General features: G+C 39.0%; 1 protein-coding gene across 2 annotated transcripts in view; it reads left to right on the top strand.

Moving 5' to 3' along the window:
- CFH (complement factor H) overlaps positions 1-14,640 on the top strand; it is a 133,598-nt gene that overhangs the window by 29,302 nt on the left and 89,656 nt on the right. Inside the window, exons 6-9 of one of the 2 annotated variants that reach the window (XM_024975973.2) lie at positions 741-911; positions 5,648-5,821; positions 9,546-9,734; positions 10,160-10,336. In XM_024975973.2, the coding sequence (XP_024831741.1) occupies positions 741-911; positions 5,648-5,821; positions 9,546-9,734; positions 10,160-10,336 (711 nt within the window). 2 annotated transcript variants of the gene reach the window in all.

The raw sequence follows: 14,640 nt of genomic DNA, 5'->3' as shown, positions 1-14,640 counted from the left end.
CCAAAAAGAAGGGATATGTGTATACATATAGTTCATTAACTGTGCTGTACAGTAGAAACTAACACAGCACTGTAAAGCAAATAAACACCAATAAAAATTAGGAAAAATAAAAATAAAAACCAAGCCTAGAAAAAGTTGAAAAAAAAAGAAAGGCATTAAGTACATGATGTTTTCTAGCTTTCTACAAATGAAGGACAGGAGGCAACATAAATATTTAGTAATACCAAATGGGTAAACATCCTTTTGATGTAATTTCCCACAGCTCTAGAAATTGATGTTCAGATTCATTCAAAATACTATAATATATAAAATGCTTAAGTTACAACAAGCATCTTCTTTATATAACATTAATCTAAAATAAAGCAAAATATATGGAAAACCAGGATATATATGAATAGGCTGTTTTACATAAATCACAATGAAACTACTTCGGTATTCAGTTTTATATATATAGCTGATGAAGTTACTAGACATTATTTATTTCAAGAAGACTAATTTATCCCCCAACTAAATAAATCAGCAACAAGATTTAAAGGAGAATTTTAACTTTCTTCCAAAATGAATGTTAAAAACAACTGATAAATTATTCATCAAGCATTCAGGTCAAAACAGGACTTTGTTTGGTGGCCTAACTTACTTAATGAAATGGAAACAAAAGTTTTATCTTTATATAACTTATGTCTGGGACACAGTACTTTGACATATAATGGACATTTTGGAATTTAATCCCTTTTGTTTAGAAATTTTCTGCAAAACACCAGTCATTTTAAATGGACAAGCTGTACTTCCAAAGGCAACTTATAAGGCAAATGAACGAGTTCAATACAGATGTGCAGCCGGTTTTGAATATGGTCAGAGAGGAGATACAATATGCACTAAATCTGGATGGACTCCAGCTCCTACTTGTATAGGTAATGTTACATTTCTTTTATATCTTTTGCTGTATATTTTACCAGTTGCTTTAACTCAAATACTCCTTACCATTAAGCAGTTTATTTTTTCTGAAAAGGGAGTATTGATGTTTATTTATTGTTGTTTAGTTGAAGTCATGTCTGACTCCTTTGAGATCCTATGGACTGTAGCCCGCCAGGCTCCTCTGTCCTTGGGATTTCCCAGGAAACAATACTGGCATGGATTGTCACTCCCTTCTCCAGGGGATCTTCCTGACCTAGGGACTGAACCTCTGTCTCCTCCATTGGATTCTTTACCACTGAGCCACCTAGAAAGCATGACTTAAAAAAAAAAAGATTATTGCAAATTGATCCTTGTTGTCTACTAGCAAAGTTGATATAAATGACTGAGTAGAACTTTATAAATCAGAAAGGACTATGTCAAGGGGTAGCACACTATTGTTGTGTACACACAGTTGTTGTGCAGTCATGAAGTTGTGTCTGACTGTTTGCAACCCCATAAACGGCAGCATGCCAGGTTTCCCTGTCCTTCACTATCTCCCAGAGTTTGCTCTGACATGTCTATTGAGTTAGTGATGCCATTCAACCATCTCATCCTCTGTTGTTCCCTTCTCCCCCCACCTTCAATCTTTCTCAGCATCAGAGTCTTTTCTAGTGAGTCAGCTCTTTGCATCAGATGGCCAAAGCATTGGAGCTTCAGCTTCAGCTTCAGTCCTTCCAATGAATATTCAGGGTGGAATTTGGGTTGATTTCCTTTAGGATTGACTGGTTTGATCTCCTTGCTACTCAAGAGTCTCTCAAGAGTCTTCTCCAGCACCACAGTTTGAAAGCATCAGTTATTTGGTGCTCAGCTTTCTTTATGGTCCAACTCTCTCATCCGTATATGACTACAGGAAAAACCATAGCATTGACTAGACAGACCTCTGTTGGCAAAGTAATGTCTCTGATTTTTAATATGCTGCCTAGGTTTGTCATAACTGTTCTTTGAAGGAGTAAGCGTCTTTTAATTTCATGGCTGCAGTCACCATCTGCAGTGATTTTGGAGCCTAAGACTATAAATTCTGCCACTGCTTCCAGTTTTTCTCCTCTATTTGCCATGAAATGATGGGACCGATTGGCATGATCTCAGTTTTTTGAATGTTGAATTTTAAGCCAGCTTTTTTACTCTCCTCTTTCACTTTCATCAAGAGGCTCTTTAGTTCCTCTTTGCGTTCTGCCATTAGGGTGCTATCGTCTGCATATCTGAGGTTGTTGATATTTCTCCTGGCAATCTTGATGCCAGCTTGTGATTCATCCAGTCCAGCATTTCACATGATGTGCTCTGTATAGAAGTTAAATAAGCACGGTGACAATATATAGCCTTGATGAACTCCTTTCTCAAATTTGAACCAGTTTGTTGTCCCATGTCTGGTTCACGCCACAGTGCCAGGTCAAATCCAGCCTGTTCCTTTTTGTAAACTAAGACTTACTGGAATAGAGACATGCCCATTCCTTACATGTATTGTTTATGGCTACTTCAGGGCAAAGGCTAATAGAGTTTTGCCAAGAGAACGCACTGGTCATAGCTAACACCCTCTTCCAACAACACAAGAGAAGACTCTACACATGGACATCACCAGATGGTCAACACTGAAATCAGATTGATTATATTCTTTGCAGCCAAAGATGAAGAAGCTCTATACAGTCAGCAAAAACAAGACCGGGGCTGACTGTGGCTCAGATCATGAACTCCTTATTGCCAAATTCAGACTTAAATTGAAGAAAGTAGGGAAAACCACTAGACCATTAAGGTATGACTGAAATCAAATCCCTTATGATTATACAGTGGAAGTGAGAAATAGATTTAAGGGACTAGATCTGATAGAGTGCCTGATGAACTATGGACTGAGTTTCGTGACATTGTACAGGAGACAGGGATCAGGACCATCCCCATGGAAAAGAAATTCAAAAAAGCAAAATGGCTGTTTGGGGAGGCCTTAGAAATAACCGTGAAAAGAAGAGAAGCGAAAAGCAAAGGAGAAAAGGAAAGATAAAGCATCTGAATGCAGAGTTCCAAAGAAGAGCAAGGAGAGATAAGAAAGCCTTCCTCAGTGATCAATGCAAAGAAATAGAGGAAAACAACAGAATGGGAAAGACTGGCGATCTCTTCAAGAAAATTAGAGATACCAAGGGAACATTTCAGGCAAAATGGCCTTGATAAAGGACAGAAGTGGTATGGACCTAAAAGAAGTGGAAAGAAGAGGTGGCAAGAACACACAGAAAAACTATACAAAAAAGATCTTCACGACCAAGATAATCATGATGGTGTGATCACTCACCTAGAGCCAGACACCCTGGAATGTGAAGTCAAGTGGGCCTTAGAAAGCATCACTACAAACAAAGCTAGTGGAGGTGAAGGAATTCCAGTTGAGCTATTTTAAATCCTGAAAGATGATGCTGTGAAAGTGCTGCACTCACTATGCCAGCAAATATGGAAAACTCAGCAGTGGCCACAGGACTGGAAAAGATCAGTTTTCATTCTAATCCCAAAGAAAGGCAATGCCAAAGAATGCTCAAACTACCACACAATTGCACTCATCTCACATGCTAGTAAAGTAAGGCTCAAAATTCTCAAAGCCAGGCTTCAGCAATATGTGAACTGTGAACTTCCAGATGTTCAAGCTGGTTTTAGAAAAGGCAGAGGAACCAGAGATCAAATTGCCAACCTCTGCTGGATCATGGAAAAAGCAAGAGAGTTCCAGAAAAACATCTATTTCTGCTTTATTGACTATGCCAAAGCCTTTGACTGTGTGGATCACAATAAACTGTGGAAAATTCTGAAAGAGATGGAAATACCAGACCACCTGACCTGCCTCTTGAGAAACCTATGCAGGTCTGGACATGGAACAGTAGACTGGTTCCAAATAGGAAAAGGAGTACGTCAAGGCAGTATATTGTCACCCTGCTTATTTAACTTATATGCAGAGTACATCATGAGAAACGCTGGGCTGGAAGAAACACAAGCTGGAATCAAGATTGCCAGGAGAATTATCAATAACCCCAGATATGCAGATGACACCACCCTTATGGCAGAAAGTGAAGAGGAACTAAAAAGCCTCTTGATGAAAGTGAAAGAGGAGCGTGAAAAAGTAGACTTAAAGCTCAACATTCAGAAAACGAAGACCATGGCTTCTGGTCCCAGCACTTCATGGCAAATAGATGGGGAAACAGTGGCTAACTTTATTTTTTGGGGCTCCAAAATCACTGCAGATGGTGATTGCAGCCATGAAATTAGAAGACACTTACTCCTTGGAAGGAAAGTTATGACCAATCTAGATAGCATATGCAAAAGCAGTGACATTACTTTACCAACAAAAGTTCATCTAGTCAAGGCTATGGTTTTCTAGTAGTCATGTATGGATGTGAGAGTTGTACTGTGAAGAAAGCTGAGCGCCGAAGAATTGATGCTTTTGAACTGTGGTGTTGGATAAGACTCTTGAGAGTCCCTTGGACTGCAAGGAGATCCAACCAGTCCATTCTGAAGGGGATCAGTCCTGGGTGTTCTTTGGAAGGAATGATGCTAAAGCTGAAACTCCAGTACTTTGGCCACCTCATGGGAAGAGTTGACTCATTGGAAAAGACTGTGATGCTGGGAGGGATTGGGGGAAGGAGGAATAGGGGACAACAGAGGATGAGATGCTTGGATGGCATCCCTGACTCGATGGATGTGAGTTTGAGTGAACTCTGGGAGTTGGTGATGAACAGGAAGGCCTGGTGTGCTGCAGTTCATGGGGTTGCAAAGAGTTGGGCACAACTGAGGGACTGAACTGACTGATGTCCTCTTCTTCCCTACAATGGTGGAGCTCAGTATTTACGATAGACACCTTTTACCTGAGTCTTTATGTGAAAGAGGAGTTTTGAAACCTGGATTAGGTTATTTTATTACAATAAAAATAATGTATTCCAAAATCTTAGTGACTTAAAAAACTAAAGTTTATTTTCTATGTATGCTCACTTCCAGCCTTCATTGGAACCTGCATCTGCTATGTCTCTTGCCTTGGCAGGTAGATTCCTTACCACTTGTGCCAACTGGGAAGCCCATTGTATTAGATATATAGTCTTAATTAACAAATTTCCCGGAAAACATAGATCGGGAGGGACCCTCCTCCTTATTTTAATTGTCAGAATCAGGGAATGGAGATATGACCTTCCATGTTCTTCTTTAATCACTGTAGCTGTGGGAAAGAGAACATGAAAATTCAATGACTTTTTCAACTCCCTCCCTCCCTAAAGGAAAACATTACTTCCACATTCATTTCATTGCCCTATGCAATCCCTGTATTTAAGTCTACTTCAAAAGGACAGGGTGTGCTATTGCAACAAGTGTCTGGAGGGAGGAGAATATTTTCCAGCAGTACTTGTGAGAAATACAGAAGCCGAGAAACTTGCAGAAAGTGGAAAGAATAGCTGAAGTGATACATCATGAATTCTTTGCCAGATGTGGAATATCATGAAGAGTGTGTTGACTGTGGAGAAAGAGAGTTCAAGAGTACTGAGGGTACAGATACATCAGATGAGAAACACAATGAAGGGAAATGTAAGTGATACAGCAGGAGGGGTATGAGGCTGTGCTCATTTTACTGACTTTTGTGCTGTACGAAGAACAAATTAATAACATCCACTTTTGTATTTTTATATAATTGATTATTTTAATGGATGTGATTTCTATACTGTGAACATACCTTTTGTCTTTTCAGAAATAACATGTGATCCTCCTCGTATTCCAAACGGTGTGTACAGACCTGAATTAAGCAAATACAGAGGTCAAGATAAAATCACTTATGAGTGTAAAAAGGGTTTTTTTCCTGAGATCCGTGGAACTGATGCAACGTGTACCAGAGATGGCTGGGTACCTGTTCCGAGATGTGCCTGTATGTTCCATTCATATCTTGACCTTCTTCTTAATTGTGAAATTTATTTCTCGTAAACACACAACAGTGGGGCACCATGCCCTACGCAGTAGGGCAAATCCAAGTATCCGCCCTACTGTGTATGGTAATTTGGGGCTTTTAGAGGCATTATTTGCTTCTTGAAGTAGGCAATTCTAATAAGGAATAAAAACATTTTTGTAAACTAAAAACTCTTTACATTTTTGCCACTCAAAGATAAAATATGGCTGTGTTTTTGAATATATAAATCTCTAACAACCTACTCCACTGTTCTTGGCTGGAGAATCCCATGGGCAGAGAAGCTTGGCAGGATATAGTCCACAAGTGATCACAAAGAACGAGACATGACTGAAGTGAATTAGCATGCAAAATAATTGTAATACTGGATCTAAGCCATTAAGTAAAAATAACATCACATAGCACCTATTGTTTTAGATGCCTGCGTGAATGCATGCTAAATTGCTCAGTCATGTCTGACTCTTTGCCACCCTATGGACTGTAGCCCACCAGGCTTCGCTGTCCGTGGGATTTTCCAGGCAAGAATGCTGGAGTGCCTTCTTCCAGGTGTTCTTCTCAACTCAGGGATTGAAACCTGCATGTACTATGTCTCCTGCATTGGCAGGCGGCTTCTTTCCCACTTGGGCTCACTGGGAAGCCATTGTATTGGATACATAGTAAAATTAACACGTTTCCCAGAAAACGTTTTGGCTTAGGACAACACCCCTCCATATTCTTAGAGCTCCCGTGGGTCAGGAATGAAGAAGGGCCTTCACTGTCTGGTTCTGAATCACTGTGCATGGGTGGCAGTCAGGATATTGACCTGGGCCACTGTCACCTGGAGGCTCAGCTGGGCTGGAGGCTTTGCTTCCAAGTTGGCTCACTGTCCTGGCTTTGTGGGGAGGCCTCGGTACCTGACCAGCTGGGCGTCTCTGCAGATCACTTGAGAGACAACTACCTTTCCTCAGGGGCAGTGACCCCAGAGAGGGAGGAGGAAGCCTCCACACCAGGTATGACTTGGTCACACAGTGTGTGTCAGTCATGTGTATTCTTTAGAAATGGACACTAAGTCCTGCACACTCAGTGGTGAGTACTTAGGTTCTGTTTGAAGAGAGGATTGTGGAAGGCGTTGTGGACTTTCCTAAAACCGTATAATATAGAAAAACATCAGGTCAGCTGAACAGAGTATTTTCTGGGGATGCTTCCTTTACTCCTCAACTTCCTCTAAGTTGCCTCTAAACAATCTTCTTCTTTCTAACAGTACACTGTAAAATTTCAGCATACTTAAACCAGTTATTCCATGAAAGAAAACTGTAATGATATAAAACAGTTCAGTGACCTTAATGGTAATTTCCAAGCATACATTTAAAATGAATTTTCAAAGCATAAGTTCCATTAAAATGAAGGTATGAGCAGTATGAAACAGATTTTAATCTGCATAAGAATTTTAGGAAAAATATTTAATCTTGTTTAAGATGGATTTATGAAAATGGTGCTGTGTGCTTAGTCGCTCAATCATGTACAACTTTTTGTGATCCTTTGGACTATAGCCTACCAGGATCCTCAGTCTGTGGAATTCTCCAGGCAAGAATACTGCAGTGGGTTGCCATTTCCTTGTCCAGGGGAATCTTTCTGACCCACAGATGAAACCTGCATCTCCTGTGTCTGCTGCATTGCAGATGGATTCTTCACCAATGAGCCATAGGGAAGCCCTTTAAAAATGGTAGATCAACCCAATTCTATTTATATCACAACAAGGTTATCCCACAAGGGACCTTGTGAAGTTCTTGTGGACAACATGAGGAAACTGTTTAAATAGTTTATCAATATTCATAATTTCATTAAATGAGCTGATTATCAGATGCAGGACTTTGTTCTCAGGCCTGTTCCTTTCCTCTTGTGTATCATCAGCTAGTTTAATGCTGCAAAGGAGATGCATCTGGAATGATACACAAGCGGTGATAGTGAACCTATATTAGGACAGATTCATCCCTCAGAATGACTCCCATGTGTGAGGTTGGACCTAATAACATGAAATTTAAAACTTAAATTTAAAAATTATAAGATCCTGGGCCTGGATCTTTGGAGTAAGTTGCAGAGGTACAGAAAGACTAGAAACACTTTAAAACTTGGTGAATACTTTTCATCAATGTTAAGATCAATCTGAGCCAACATTATGATGGACAGCCAAGCCTGCTCATGAGACCTGAACCTGGGTTGATAGAGCGTAAGAGAAGAATGAGGCTGTTCTGAGTCCTGACAAAGTCAATGCCATTCCAACTACAGTGGACTATTATATGTGCTTCAATAAATGATCTGGTTAGAGAGACAAAGACAGATTCACATGTGCCCAAATAAAAGAGAGGAGGAAAATAGCTCAGGCCAGTGATAGTAATGATGCTTACTTTTAATTATGCCCTCTTTGTGTACCTTTTGGAAGTGAGTGTCAGAGGATTATTTTACTGTATTCATATTTTATGATGCATCAAAATGATAAATGTACTAGTTCTGAAATCAGATCATCAGAACTCAAATCTCTCCTCTACAACATAATGACAAAGCTAATTGAGTTCTTTTCACTTGGTTCTTGCAAATACAAAGACTCAAACTTGCCCAACATAGAATTATTGAAAGATACACATATCTTAACATACATGATGAAATTTGTAAAATTCAAGGATGAAGAGACAATGTTCTAATCTCCAAAAAGTAGTGGACAGAAACCTAGAGTATTACTTAAGAGGAATCAAACTATATAAGCATTTCAAACTTAAAAATGTAGAAAAGCTTCAAAAAAGTGGGGGAAATCTATCAGTGATGAGAGATGCAGACTAGGCCATGAGACGGTATAATTGACAAGTCTTTGTTAAAGAAATGGGTTAAGATATGCAAAGAACCAAATTTTATAATTCACATAGCAAGCATATACATGAAAATTACTCAATATATGCTAATAACAATAAAATGTAATTATGTTATACCTCATTTAAAATATTTGTAAGAATTACTGAAAAATACATCATTCTGCAATTAAAATTAGACCATAAGTGACAAGGGTTTCCCTTCATCTTAACCATTTAAATATTAAGAATTATTCATTGTTCATTTCTCTGATTAGACAAGCAAGGGAAAAGATATCTTAATGTCCAGTTTGATAGATAAATAAGAATGTTACTCTGTGTGATTTGATCAATGAAAAATTGTTGTGGTTTTCTCTATATATCACATATTTCCAATAAACAGAAAAGTAAACTAATGAATGATAATTGTAAAAAAAATCTGTTTGATTCCTACATTGACTTGGTATGAGAATAAATGTCAGGATTCTGATTTCTGATGAGAATGGAGAAGAAAGAAAAAGAAAGCAGATGAGCCACAAGATACAATCTGTACTTTCATCTCTTGATTAAGATGCTAGTCAACCAAGGTTGGGACTTCTGTACTTAAGGAGAATTCATTTAATATAATTTCCTACCAAGAGAATCCACATACAAATTTTACATAATATGACCCACAAGACATAATTTGATCTTCATTAGCAAGGAGTTCCTTACATACTTCAATCATCTGAATTTTCTATAACTTTTTTTCCCTAGAAACCGTAATGCAATGAGTGTAATTAATTGAACAAGGATATATTTCATAGATGAAATATTAATTCAAATTGTATACTGAGGTAAAACATTATTTCTACTTTTTTTATTCCAAGGGAAACCTTGTAGTTATCCAGTAATAAAACATGGACGGCTATATTATTCATACAGAGGATACTTTCCAGCACGTGTAAATCAACAGTTTGTCTATAGCTGTGATCATCATTTTGTACCTCCTTCACAACGTTCCTGGGACCACCTGACTTGCACAGCAGAAGGATGGTCTCCAGAAGAACCATGCCTCAGTAAGTAAACCTCTTTAAGTTTATATGCATAATCTTTGAAAGAGTGAAGAGACAAAGTTGACAAGTGAGTACAGTTAAGTGTTATGTAACAACAGTAAGGCCACGGGATGAGTTCTGTGAGCAAAAAATCCAATAGAACTTCCCTTTACTAGATGCTTTTCATGTAAATCGTATGAGAGATACAGGGACTTTACAAGAATATCTGCATCATTTATACATATTTTAGTCATAAAACTAAAGACAAATAATATGGAATGTTATCTTTTTCATTTTCCACAAATGTGGTACTAGCTTCCATTTTTATTGTTACATGTTATATTTGAACACTAATGCATTCTTATGTAAATTCTATAAGGTTAATCTTTAATGTACTATTTTCCCAAATTTATGCTGTATTTCTTTCATATTAATTTTATGATCCTAAGGACAATGTATTTTCAATTATTTGGAAAATGGACATAACCAACATCGTGAAGAAAAATATTTACAGGGTGAAACTGTAAGAGTTCACTGCTATGAAGGCTACAGTCTTCAAAATGATCAGAACACAATGACCTGCACAGAGAGTGGCTGGTCTCCTCCTCCCAGATGCATCCGTGTCAGTGAGTAAACTGGGCTGGAATCCCATGTATTCATAATTTTCTAAGACTCAGCTGTATTATCAACTCCAAAAGTTTATATCAGATTCTTGTTTTGCCAAAGGACCTATTTAATTTTATTGTTTACAAGTGTCTATGAGTCTACCTATAGACTTCTTGATAAGTATATAACCAAATACATGTACCTATTGATAGACATTAGTCAAGAAAAGAGGAGAAGATCCACAATGAAGAAACCTGTAATAACAGAGTGAGGTCAGAAAGGTGGCAGGAATCTCACCGTCTCTCCTGATATAAACACAGACTTTGACCATCATTTGTGGATAATGATGGTATCTTTGTGGGGGTCCAGGAGTCTAGCAAGGAGAAGGCAATGGCACCCCACTCCAGGACTCTTGCCTGGAAAACCCCATGGACGGAGGAGCCTGGTAGGCTGCAGTCCATGGGGTCACTAAGAGTCGGACACGACTGAGCCACTTCACTTTCGCTTTTCACTTTCATGCATTGAAGAAGGAAATGGCAACCCACTCCAGTGTTTTTGCCTGGAGAACCCCAGGGACGGGGGAGCCTTGTGGGCTGCCGTCTAAAGGGTCGCACAGAGTCGGACAGGACTGAAGCGACTTAGCAGCAGCAGGAGTCTAGCAGAGACATGACAGCATGCTCCTAGGGCACAAAGATTCAAGACTGGACGCCTCACTGAGGGTTAGAGGCGTAGCCTCATTTTGCTCCTGAGGTGGCCCTGCTTAGTGCCAAGATAGACCCCTCAGCACAGGATTTTACCTGTGGGGAAAATAAGAGCATGTGAGCAAGGGCGGCGTCCTCATCTTCCAGTGCACTTCTCTCTCCCCTTATCCAGGACACTGGGGTCACCTGCATGGCTGGGATGGGGAGAGGCCAGGAGTACAGCATCCAGAGCTAGAATTCCTCAAGGAGCCTACTGACCTGGGTCCTACTGACCATGTGGAGATCCCACCAGGGAGCCCCAAACCATTGCAGACACCGTGCTTGTGGTTCTGCTCACCCCTGGGCCTCTCATCTCATCCACATCCCCTCCCCAGGTCCAGCTCCCTGTGTAAGTCCCCACGGTGGCATCTAGACCTTTGCAGATGGCCTGTGGTACATCTAGAAGCCAGCCTGTCCCCATCGGTCTGCTCACGAATATGAGCATTTGGCATTGCCCCAGGGAAGCAGCCAGGAAACTGTCGGCACAGAGACTGTCTTTGCTGCGTTGATAGATGCACATGAGCTTCAGAATTCTCTCCTAGGAGTAATTGAGTACACGGGACAGGTGTCTCCTTAAAAAGTGTCTGAAAAGTCTCAAAATCCCTACCAGTGTGACAGTGTACTTCCCTCCCCAGGTCAGTCTGTAAAGACTGGAGGGAGTGACTGCTTCATTAAATGCAAACACAGCAACCTGAGACTTCAAGGGACACAGACATCAAAGGACTAAAATGTTAACAGAGAAACACAATAGTTTTTCAGTTACTGACCCCAAATAACAGATATGGACGATTTGTCTGATAAGTAATTCAAAGTAATTGCTTAAGAATTTCATTGAGATAGAAGAAAACAGTGGAGAAGGAAATGGCAACCCACTCCAGTAATCTTGCCTGGGAAATCCCATGGACAGAGGAGCCTGGAGGGCTACAGTCCATTGAGTCTCAAAGAGTCAGACACAACTGTAGTGACTTAGCATGCAAACATGCAATCCTTTATATTTAGAGTAATTATTGACAGATAAGGATGTATTAATATTATATTTTTTATTTTCAGTTCAGTTCAGTCATTCAGTCGTGTCAGACTCTTTGCGACCCCATGAATCGCAGCACGCCAGGCCTCCCTGTCTATCACCAACTCCTGGAGTACACTCACACAGGATGTTTTATAGTTTCCTAATTTTTTCTTTCCTCTGATGGCTTGCCTCTTTGATTTCATGATATTTGTTATAGTAGTATGCATTTAATCTAGTATGGATTCTTGCTTTGTTTACCATGAGATTTACATAAAACACCTTACAGAGAGAGCAGTGTGTTTTATGCTGATAATATATGAACATCAACCACATATTAAATCTCCTTCCTTTTACCCTTCTCCATTTTATCTTTTTGATGTCATGATTTACCTCTTTTTACAATGTGTACTTAATTAAAAAATAATTGTAGATATAGTAATTTTTATATTCCTGTGCTTTAACTCTTAAATAGTTGTGTTTACCATTCCATATCAAGGTACTGCAGTGTTCTGAATGTGAATGTGCACTTAAATTTACCAGTGTACTAGGTATTTTCATGGAATGAATTAGCATTCTTTTACTTCAGCTTCAATAATTCCTTTTAGTGTTTCAGTAAGGAAGGGTCTGTGTGCCTGCTCAGTTAAGTCAGCTGTGTCTGACTCTTTGGGACCCTGTGGGCAGCCTGGTCCCACCAGGCTCCTCCCTCCATGGGGTTCTCCAGGCAGGAATACTGGAGTGGGTTGCCATGCCTTCCTCAAGGAAGGTCTAATTGTGTTCTGTTTCCTCAATATTTGTTGGTCTGGTGAAATCTTTATATTCTTTCTTTTCTGAATGATATTTCAAGTATTCTTCTTTGGCAGTTTTTTCTTTCAACACTTGGAATAAACCATCCCACTTTCTCCTGGCCTAGTAGGTTTCTGCTGAGAGATTTGCTAAGATCCAAATGAAGGCTCTTTAGTAAATTTCAAGGTTTTTGTATTGTTAGGCTTGTTTATTTTTTCTACATGTTGCTTGAAGGCGTCTCTATTTTCTTTGATTTTGGCAACTTTATTATAAATGTGTGTTGTAGAGGATTTTTTAAAGTTGATTTGTTTGGTCACCTGTAAGCTTCCTGAACTTAGATATTCAAATATCATCCTTAATTTGGGAAGTTCTCAGACATTACTCCTTAAATATATTTTCTGCCTCATCTCCTTTTCTCTTCCTGAACTTCAATAATTTGCAAATAGGTTCTGTTTTCAATGTAGTATAGATCATGTAGCCTTTCTTTGTTCTTTTTCATTCTTTTATTTTAAAAAAAAATTTTAATTTGTTTTTATTATTTATTTTTTAAATATATTTATTTTATTGTATTTTTTTAACTTTACAATATTGTATTGGTTTTGCCATACATCAACATGAATCTGCCACAGGTACATACACTTGCTCCCATCTTGAAACCCTTCCTCCCTTCCTCGTCCCCTAACCACTTCCCCCTGGTCAATCCCCAGTTGACCCAGCCCCAAGCAATCCAAGTATGTGCAATCAAACTCTGTACTGCGCGACTTCATTTCATATATCTATATATACATGTTTCAATGCCATTCTCCCAAATTATCCCACCCTCTCCCTCTCCCACAGAGTCCAATAGACTGTTCTATATACATCTGTGTCTCTTTTGCTGTTTCGTACACAGGGTCATCGTTACCATCTTCCTAAATTCCATATATGCGTTAGTATACTGTATTGGTGTTTTTCTTTCTGGCTTACTTCACTCTGTAGAATAGGCTCCAGTTTCATCCACCTCATTAGAACTGATTCAAATGTATTCTTTTTAATGGCTGAGTAATACTCCATTGTGTATATGTACCACAGCTTTCTTATCCATTCATCTGATGATGGACATCTAGGTTGCTTCCATGTCCTGACTATTATCAACAGTGCTGCGATGAACCCTGGGGTACATGTGTCTCTTTCAATTCTGGTTTGCTCAGTGTGTATGCCCAGCAGTGGGATTGCTGGGTCATATGGCAGTGCCATTTCCAGTTTTTTAAGGAGTCTCCACACTGTTCTCCATAGTGGCTGTACTAGTTTACATTCCCACAAACAGTGTAAGAAGCTTCCTTTTTCTCTATACTCTCCAGTATTTATTGTTTGTAGACTTTTTGATAGAAGCCTTTCTGACCAGCATGAGATGGTACCTCATTGTGATTTTAATTTAATCTCCCTGGACAAGATAACTTTGATATATCATCTGTCTCACGGATTCTTCTACCTTTTTGACTCTGTGGTGGATGCTCTTTAATGAATTATTTCATTTCATCCTTGGAACCTTCAGCACCAGAGTTTCTGTTTTTTTTTTTTTTATGATTTGTACATTTTTATTAAACTGCTTGTTTTGTCCATTGTTTATTTTCCTGCTTTTGTTCAAGTATCTTACTGTATTTTCTATAGCACACCGAGTTTTTTAAAATGGCTATTTTGAATTCTTTTTTTTTTTTTAACTTTTATTTTATTTTTTACTTTACAATATTGTATTGCTTTTGCCATACATCAACATGCATCCATCACGGGTGTACACGTGTTCCCCATCCTG

Source organism: Bos taurus, chromosome 16 (genome assembly GCF_002263795.3).
Source record: "Bos taurus isolate L1 Dominette 01449 registration number 42190680 breed Hereford chromosome 16, ARS-UCD2.0, whole genome shotgun sequence".
NCBI classification, from domain to species: Eukaryota; Metazoa; Chordata; class Mammalia; order Artiodactyla; family Bovidae; genus Bos; species Bos taurus.
This window is presented reverse-complemented; position numbering and strand designations above follow the sequence as displayed.